Source organism: Cydia amplana, chromosome 27 (assembly GCF_948474715.1).
Source record: "Cydia amplana chromosome 27, ilCydAmpl1.1, whole genome shotgun sequence".
Classification (NCBI taxonomy): Eukaryota; Metazoa; Arthropoda; class Insecta; order Lepidoptera; family Tortricidae; genus Cydia; species Cydia amplana.
The window spans coordinates 7,867,519-7,877,590 of NC_086095.1; the positions used below are offsets into that span (position 1 = coordinate 7,867,519).

The following is a 10,072-nucleotide window of genomic DNA, read 5'->3' on the forward strand; positions in this document are numbered from 1 at the left end:
TATCCAGCTAGTTTTATTACAAATTATCATTATTAATTTACATCTCAAAAGCATGCTTATATGTAAATACAAAATAATATTTTTTTATAGATTAATTAATACCTAATTGTGACATACTCGTAATATCAGCGGAATAAGAGCGTTTTCAAATTGTGAGATATTGATATAAGTAAAATGTATAACTTTTTTTTTATATTCAGGTAACAGAGAGAGATCTGAAATGATAACCCAGAAAAGGTGGCCATCATGCTATAAGATACCAGGGACCCGCCCGCTATCCCTTATAGAGGGTTTTGTAAGGGTATTGCATAAGGCTTAACTCACCATACCCTTTGCCAGACGATACCCTTTCATTAAGCCTTTAAAACCCTTATATAAAGCTAGCCCATTTGAGTAATCGGTAGCCCAATACCCTTACAAAACCCTTATCATCCGCTCCGCATATGGCTTATAAGGGCTACCCTTATACCCTTATATAAGGGAAGCCCTTTCAGCATATAAGCGTGCTAATTTAAACCGTCTACCTTGTTCATAAAACACACATTACTTCGAATCCGAGCGATCGTCGGCGACGGCGGTTTGATGTGAGCGGCTTTCGCGCGCTTCCAAATGATCGAAGCCGCTCTTGTTGAAATACGGTTCAATTTTCAATGGCAAAGAGTTGTGATTGGTTGTTGCTTTTCTCGGGTCGAGCGCATCGTCACGGTGCTTTAGTCTTAGACACGTGCCGATGTTATCAATAACTCCCGTTGCAAATAATATACCTTGTTACTGATTACGAATCAAACTTAGAAAAAAAAAACCTACGATGCCAAAACCGAAAGTTGACGCCGTTCACCGGTATTTTATATATGACTAGCTGTTGCCCGCGACTTCTTACGCGTGGATTTGTATATTGGTGGTTATAATTATATTCTACATTAGCTAAGAACATTATGCAGCAAACAAAAGATAGCAGTAGGGACGGTTAATCATTTGTTAATTAGGTATTCTTCAACGCATGAGATTTGTCTTTCACAACCTGGCTACGATGTTTCAAGCCACAAACTGAATAAAATTGTTCTCGATATAATCCCTCTCAACCCCCAGAAGATTTTCAAGACCACTATTTAATAAATCCTACTAACTACTCATTAACCGCTTTAAAAAAAAGGAGGTTCTCAGTTTGACCCGTATGTATGTATATTTATTTGTTCGCAATTATCTCGTGTTTGACTGAACCGATTTTGATGCGGTTTTCAGAAAAGTGTTTGTTACATTTTGGAGAAGGTTTTAGTATACATAGATCTGAGCTGATGCTGAACCCTGGCTGTTCCTAGTGGAACTCAGGTTTGGTGCAACATAGGCAGGCTGTTTTGGTCATCCGACACGCCTTGATGAGAACTTGGGAGAGCAGTACCTACCCAAGATAGAGCTGATGCTGAACCCTGGATGTACCTAGTGGAACTCAGGTTTGGTGCAACATAGGCACACGCTATTTTGGTTATCCGTCACCTCTTGATGAACACTTGGGAGAGCAGTACCCAAGATAGAGCTGATCCTGTACCCTGGCTGTACCTAGTGGAACTCAGGTTTGGTGCAAGATAGGCCCAAGCTATTTTGGTCATCCGTCACATCTTGATGAGCACTTGGGAGAGCAGTTCCCAAGATAGAGCTGATGCTGAACCCTGGCTGTACCTAGTGGAACTCAGGTTTATTGCAACACAGGCCCACGCTATTTTGGTCATCCGTCACATCTTGATGAGCACTTGAGAGAGCAGTACCCAAGATAGAGCTGATGCTGAACCCTGGCTGTACCTAGTCGAACTCAGGTTTGATGCAACATAGGCCCACGCTATTTTGGTCATCCGTCACCTCTTGATGAACACTTGGGAGAGCAGTACCCAAGATAGAGCTGATCCTGTACCCTGGCTGTACCTAGTGGAACTCAGGTTTGGTGCAACATAGGCAGGCTGTTTTGGTCATCCGTCACATCTTGATGAGCACTTGAGAGAGCAGTACCCAAGATAGAGCTGATGCTGAACCCTGGCTGTACCTAGTCGAACTCAGGTTTGGTGCAAGATAGGCCCAAGCTATTTTGGTCATCCGTCACATCTTGATGAGCACTTGGGAGAGCAGTTCCCAAGATAGAGCTGATGCTGAACCCTGGCTGCACGTTGGGCGCCAGTGCTACGGGTTGGCGGTAAGAATAAATGAAACTGTAGTTTTTAAAATAACGAACTAAATTTATTCTCCCTTAACTTCCGCCGCAAGCACACGAATACGTCGTAGGGTAGGGTACGTTCTAGGCCGGTACTGATTTTGCTCCGAGGACAGTTCCACCACGCAAGTACTCCCCTGAAGCTGCCGGAGCCACTGCGGGTTGGGAGACGGAGACGGACGAGCTGAGGGACGTCAGCTGGGGCCGCTCAGGAACTGCCGGACCGGTCTTCTCGGCTACGGTTCTAGCCGCCTAACTCAGGTTTATTGCAACACAGGCCCACGCTATTTTGGTCATCCGTCACATCTTGATGAGCACTTGAGAGAGCAGTACCCAAGATAGAGCTGATGCTGAACCCTGGATGTACCTAGTGGAACTCAGGTTTGGTGCACCATAGGCCCACGCTATTTTGGTTATCCGTCACCTCTTGATGAACACTTGGGAGAGCAGTACCCAAGATAGAGCTGATCCTGTACCCTGGCTGTACCTAGTGGAACTCAGGTTTGTTGCAACATAGGCCCACGCTATTTTGGTCATCCGTCACATCTTGATAAGCACTTGAGAGAGCAGTACCGAAGATAGAGCTGATGCTGAACCCTGGCTGTACCTAGTGGAACTCAGGTTTGGTACAACATAGGCCCACGCTATTTTGGGCATTCGTCGCATCTTGATGAGCACTTGGGAGAGCAATACCCATTATAGAGCTGATGCTGAACCCTGGCTGTACCTAGTGGAACTCAGGTTTGGTGCAAAATAGGCCAACGCTATTTTGATCATCCGTCATATCTTGATGAGCACTTGGGAGAGCAGTACCCGAAAAAGAGCTGATGCTGAACCCTGGCAGTACCTAGTGGAACTCAGGTTTGTTGCAACATAGGCCCACGCTATTTTGGTCATCCGTCACATCTTGATGAGCACTTGAGAGAGCAGTACCCAAGATAGTGCTGATGCTGAACCCTGGCTGTACCTAGTGGAACTCAGGTTTGGTATAACATAGGCCCACGCTATTTTGGGCATTCGTCGCATCTTGATGAGCACTTGGGAGAGCAGTACCCAAGATAGAGCTGATGCTGAACCCTGGCTGTACCTAGTGGAACTCAGGTTTGATGCAACATAGGCCCACGTTATTTTGGTCATCCGTCACATCTTGATGAGTACTTGGGAGAGCAGTACCCAAGATAAAGCTGATGCTGAACCCTAGCTTTACCTAATGGAACTCAGGTTTGGTGCAACATAGGCCCACGCTATTTTGGTCATCCGTCACATCTTGATGAGCACTTGGGAGAGCAGTACCTAAGATAGAGCTGATGCTGAACCCTGGCTATACATAGTGGAACTCAGGTTTGGTGCAACATAGGCACACTTTGTTTTGGTTAACCGACTTGTCGTCGTGTGCCTATGTTGCAGAGTTCCACTAGGTGGGTCGATCAACTTTTTTCAAACCGCCTGCGGTTTCCAGAAAAGTGTTTGTTACAGTCTGGTGAAGGTTTGAAAAACCAATCGGACCCGGTAGGTGGCGATGCTATCGGTATAACTACCAACAAATTTAAGTTGCTGAAAACCAACGAATTTAGATAAAATAGTGGGAGTCGGACTCGGACTGGGACTGGGAATGGGAGTGGGAGTGGGACTGGAAGTGGGAGTGGCAGTGGGAGTGGGAGCAATATATGTACATACAAATCGTTTGGCACCGAAATGTCATATTGTGTTTTGTCGCGATTATCATCGAGTTAGACCATCACCAACATTAGTAGGTAGTTACTTACTAGCCCAAAACTAAATGGAGAGCTTTACAAACTATTATTTTAGCCCAAAACCTGAAGTAAATGAAGTACCTATCACTAAAAAGTAAAAAATAAAATAAAATAAATAATAAAGAATAAAAAATTAAAAATAAACAAAAAGAAAACCAAAACAAAATAACTTAATAGATACCTACTGAATTACACTAAAACTAAGTGGAGAGGCTAACATTAACATTATTTTAGTCCAAAACCTAAAATACCTGAAGTACTTATCACTAAAAAGTAAAAAATAAAATAAGTAAATAAAATAAACAAAAAAAAAACAAAAATCAAAATAACGTAATATAATTTCTTTAAAAAAAAGCCTTCAAAAAACCAACCCACCGAAAAGCACAAAATAATTTTTATATGGCACCCCTATACGTGTCCAGTCCCTAACCTGTCGTAAACCAAATTTCTGCCAAAAAGTAATTAATACCAAAATAGTAGGTTTTACCAAACTTGAGTTCCACTAGGTACATCCAGGGTTAAGCATCAGTTCTATCTTGGGTACTGCTCTCCCAAGTACTCATCAAGACGATTCGGATGACCAAAACAGAGTGTGCCTATGTTGCACCAAACCTCAGTTCCACTAGGTACAGCCACGGTTCAGCACCAGCTCTATCTTGGGTACTGCTCTCCCAAGTGCTCATCAAGATATGACGGATGACCAACATAGCGTGGGCCTATGTTGCAACAAACCTGAGTTCCACTAGGTTCAGCAAGGGTACAGTAACAGCTCTATCTTGGGTACTGCTCTCCCAAGTACTCATCAAGACGAGTCGGATGACCAAATCAGAGTGTGCCTATGTTGCACCAAACCTGAGATCCACTAGGTACAGCCAGGGTTCAGCATCAGCTCTATCTTGGGTACTGCTCTTCCAAGTGCTCATCAAATGACCAAAATAGCGTGGGCATATATTGCACCAAACCTGAGTTCCAATAGGTACATTCAGGGTTCAGCATCAGCTCTATCTAGGGTACTGCTCTCCCAAGTGCTCATCAATACGCATGGGATGACCAAAACAGCGTGTGCGTATGTTGCACCAAACCTGAGTTCCACTAGGTACAGCCAGGGTTCAGCATCAGCTCTATCTTGGGTACTGCTCTCCCAAGTGCTCATCAAGACGTGTCGGATGACCAAAACAGCGTGTGCCTATGTTGCACCAAACCTGAGTTCCACTAGGTACAGCCAGGGTTCAGCATCAGCTCGGATCTAGGTATACTAAAACCTTCTCCAGGAAGTAAGAAAAACTTTTCTGAAAACCGCATCAAAATCAGTTCAGCCAAACGCGAGATAATCGCGAACAAATACATATACATACATACGGCTCAAACTGAGAACCTCCTTTTTTTTTGAAGTCGGTTAAAAATAGCCAGGGAGGCTCGCGGGCCGCAAGTGACGGGTTCACGGGCCGCATGCGACCGCTGGGTTAGGGGCTGGGTGGGGGGCAAAGACAAATCTCATGCGTTGTATAATAATTAAATTAACAAATGATTAACCGTCCCTACTGCTATCTTTTGCTGCATAATGTTCTAAGCTACTCTGTAGAATATAAATAACTACCAATATACAAATCCACGCGTACGAAGTCGCGGGCAACAGCTAGTTTATATATATATATATATAGATAGATGTGGAAACGAACAAAAGCCAATGTAAATTATGCGGCAACAAGCTGAAGGTAAGGATGTTGTATTTTTATTCTTTTACAAGTTAACATCACTCACTCTCGCATTAATTGTTACTTAAACCTTAAACCACGTCGATAACCTATGCAATCATTCCATTCCATTTTCTTTCCTTTTCATACACTAGCGTAGATATATACTAATCCTGTCTCTTTCACGCAAGGCTAAACTACGACAATACTAAAGGGAAAGCTTTATAAAAAGCGCTTAATGATAAGGGTAACCCTTATTAAGGGATTGCAAGGCGTATAGGCTAGCGGTAAGCAATTGCAAAGGGCTAGCCTTATTTTTGGCTGAGCTTTTCGGTAAGGGTACGTCAAATGAATGGGCTTGCAGTTCAAAAGGGAGAGTCTTATAATGTGTTAGCCGTGTGTAAGGGACGCCCATTGAAAGGCTTTTCTCGCGGAAAGGGTTGATCGGTCCCTGTAAGATACTCTCTGACACAGGGGTCACAAAATCGCGGTCTGGACGGATCTCGACCGCCAACCTATTTTATGTTTTTGCTTATTTGGGGCATTATCTATGAAAAGGGGCCTTATTGTCGATGGCGCTTACGCCGCACAGCGTCGCGCGGCATTGTATTTATATCGGCGCATCGTTAATAATAGCGTAAGCGCCATCGACAATATGGTAAGGAACCTTATTGTCGATGGCGCTCATAGATAACGTCACATTTAATAAACTCAAGTAGAAACGGACCGCGATCGTCATTTTATTTTTAGAACCGGTCCCCTGAAGAATCTATTTGGTGACCCCTGCTCTAACAGCACGATAATGTTTGTGTGTGCGTATAATTTTATGGGCATAACGTTTGCTGTAGTGTGCGGCGCGGCGCCGAAGCAAGTGTACCCCACGGCCCCACATTGTTAATGAAGGATTCTATATCGGATCGGATAATATGAAAACGCTCTCTCGCAAAACAGAATCACCCTTTTCATGCTTAAATTCAAAATGGTATTCATAATTGCATAAAATAACATTAGCTTAAAATAATACGTAATATTTTACACTGTTTCTGCTTTTTGAGCTTTCTTAACATCATTATGAACATTACCCATATGAGTATTTAGATTAGATCTAGATTTAAAGGTTTTGTCGCAATACTGGCAGGCGTACGGTCGTTCTCCGGTATGTGTTCTCGCGTGCTTCACCAGCAGATGCCTGATGAGGAACCCTTTGTCACAAACACTGCACTTGTGCGGCCTCTCGTCCGAGTGTCGCATCATATGATACTTCCAAGCCTTTTTCGTCTTAAACTTAACGTTGCAGCTATCGCATGAGTATGGTGTCTCTGTACTGTGGACGGCCATATAATGGTTCTTGAGTTGAGTTTTTAAAGCGAACGCCGATTCGCAATCCGGACATTTAAAAGGCCTCGGCTTATTCTTATCATGTATTTTCCTGTGAGACGTTAAATCTGACTTAGTGTAGAAAGCCTTCTCGCATATATCACAAACAAAGTTTTTCTGTCCCGTATGTAAACGCATGTGTATTTTTAAGTTGGCGTCTCTCGAGAAACACTTGTAGCAAACTTTGCACTCAAACGGCTTCTCACCAGTGTGCGACTTGAGGTGCATGTCGAGCTTGCTTTGTGAAATGAAATGTTTATCGCAGAATGTACAAGGCAAGCTGTCTCCGGTATGCAGTTTCATGTGTTCCGTCAACCTCCATTGCGCTGGGAAAAGCTTCCCGCAGACTTCACAAGAAAATGGTTTAACTGAGAGATGTTTAGCGCTCATATGAATTTTTAAACTGTACTTCGCTTTTAATTTCAGTCCGCAGATTTGACATGGGATGCCTTCGGTGTTGTCTTTATGGTCATCTTTATGTGCTTCTAGCAATTCTTGGCTAGGGAATTTCTTCTGACAGATATCGCAGTTGAATAATTGTCCTCCGAGTGTATTATGTATAAGCAGATGAGTGTCCAAGTCGGACTCATAGTTGAATATGCAGCTACAGTGCTCGCACGGGAAGGTTCGCCGAACATGCTCGTTGAGATGTCGGGTGACTTGGAAGAGCTGATCGAAGACTGCACCGCATATGTGGCATGGGAAGTGCCCGGGAGCTTCTGAGGCAGTACTTGTTGCTGAAAGTACAGACACTGAAAGTTTTTAAAAGTGGTAACATGAACACATATTGGGACATATTTTCGTGCTAAAGAAGCTTTTTAGATTTTGCAAACCTCTTATACTTGATTCTTTCTCTACATATGTATAATAGGCAAAATTACTTCTAAACTTAGTTGTGTTGTGTGTTATTACACAATAATCATGAAAGTTTAAATCAGTGAGTAAAAACTTGCCGAGTCGGACTATTGAGTAGTAAACATAACAAATAATTTTAAGCAATTGAAAAATGTTACAGACAAAAGGAGCTGTGGGCAGGTGGTGCGGCTTTGACAGAACTTGATTCCAGTTAGATCTCACTTCTATTATACGCGAAACAGTAGTACAGTCGTCTGCAATAATATGTTACTCTTCGCAACATATGACACGTTCTTAATGGCTCTACAAATAAGATCGTATCAGATATTATTGCGGCCTTCGTTGTGTAATATATCATTGCAGGTGTTTGTACCTATTAAAATTTAATATTAAATAAATAAATATTACTGGACATTCTTACACAGATCCACTAAGTCCCACAGTAAGCTCAAGAAGGCTTGTGTTGTGGGTACACAGACAATGATGTATATGATATACAAATACATAGAAAACACCCAAGACTCAGGAACAAATATCTGATTGTGCTCATCACACAAATAAATGTCCATACCAGGATTAGAACCCAGGACCATGATTTCACAGGCAGGATCAATAGCCAATAAGCCAGACCAGTCGTCAGAATTATAAATTAACAAGATGATATATGATTACTAACTGGCCTCAATGACTAATGGCAGCAATCTTGATGTTTCTTAGTCCTCAAATTGTTTCTTCCCAAACAAAGGATATCAATGCCCAAAGGCCTAATGCATAGCTTAAAAACGTATATATATATTTACCATTGCTACTCGTTGTTTGTCCTGTATTCTGATTATCGTAAACTTCTTTCTGTTTATTAATATTATCGCAAACATTCTCAAGTCGTTCTTCTTTTATATCGTCATTACTGATGATTCCTTGTGTTTGACTTTCGGCATAGTGTACCTCGACTTCAGGATATAGATCGTATTCTATCTTAATAGTTGCTTGTTCCATTTCTGATATGATTTTAATTAAAACAAAATTCTGTTATAACATTTTAATTTTTTTGACATTTCGTTTCGCGTATGTGTTCCGTGCCACAGACTCACTCAGAATTATTTTAAGGCAAGTCCAGATGGGATGACCAACCGACCGATTAGATCAGAAAAAGATATTGGCCTCAATCTCCAATTTATTTACCAATTTTATATTTAATTGGTCATTGGGGATATATACTAACAAGGCAAGTTGAATAAAAGCTTGTAATAATTAAATCTGATTCATAAAGTCCGTCAACCAAATCTTGTCAGTAGTAAAAGGCGGCAAATTTGAAAAATCGCGGGTTAGCAACACTGTGTTCAAATAATTCCAAAACGCGTGTCATCTGTGTTTTATCTGTGGAATGTGGATCATGAATGACAGCCGTCACCTTATTTGTTTTCATTTGGTTTTCATTCTGAATCGTTTCTGTTTCAAGAGATATTTGTGCTGTCACCATTAAATTAAATACCAATACATTAAATAAGAATAAGCAAAGCTAAGGGGCCTACAATGTACAATCATGCTCGTTGATGGTAAACATTACTAAAAATTTAGGTTATGACAAGTACTGGAAGAACTCTTTCGAACTTTTAAGATTATGTTCAGTTTTTTTGTTTTAGGGTTAAAAGGCATAAATAAAATTAAAACGTAGGCCTAAATCTATCCAACAAGACCATAAATTGTCTCCTGGAAACTGTCCATAGGCCCACATGTCTAATATTTTCAGCAATCAGTTGTGACTATTTACAAAGGTAAACCTTTTAAACAGTATTAAGAGCCTTGATTATATCGCCGTTCTTTCTCAATATCTACGTAATCCATACATGTTTGTTGCAGGATTAAATCTTGCCCAATATAAGGCGTTCGTAGTAGGTAGTATCTCCTAAGACAATACTTACCTATGGCGGTTTATGTACGTGTACAATGCAACCAAGTCGAAAAGTGACCCTTATCTTATTTACCTTTAAATTAAATAAACACCCAAATATCAGTTGTTTTATTTTTAATATGTATATTGTACAATATATACCAATCAAAAAAATTACACAGGTATGTCATATTCATCCAGAACAGTACACTAATTTACATTAACAAGTGGCATATTATATTGTAAATAACAAATATATGCACTATCTAATTATCTGCATTTTGATATGATTTTATTTTAG

At 41.2% G+C, this 10,072-nt stretch overlaps 1 protein-coding gene across 1 annotated transcript; it reads right to left on the reverse strand.

Moving 5' to 3' along the window:
- Positions 1–6,670: 6,670 nt before the first annotated feature.
- Positions 6,671–8,896, reverse strand: LOC134660578 (zinc finger protein OZF-like). Its single transcript, XM_063516355.1, has 2 exons — positions 8,681–8,896; positions 6,671–7,762 (listed from the first exon to the last, which is right to left on the reverse strand). Exons 1-2 carry the CDS (start codon positions 8,874–8,876, stop codon positions 6,681–6,683), a joined length of 1,278 nt encoding a protein of 425 aa, XP_063372425.1. The 5' UTR covers positions 8,877–8,896; the 3' UTR covers positions 6,671–6,680.
- Between the last annotated feature and the right edge of the window lie 1,176 nt (positions 8,897–10,072).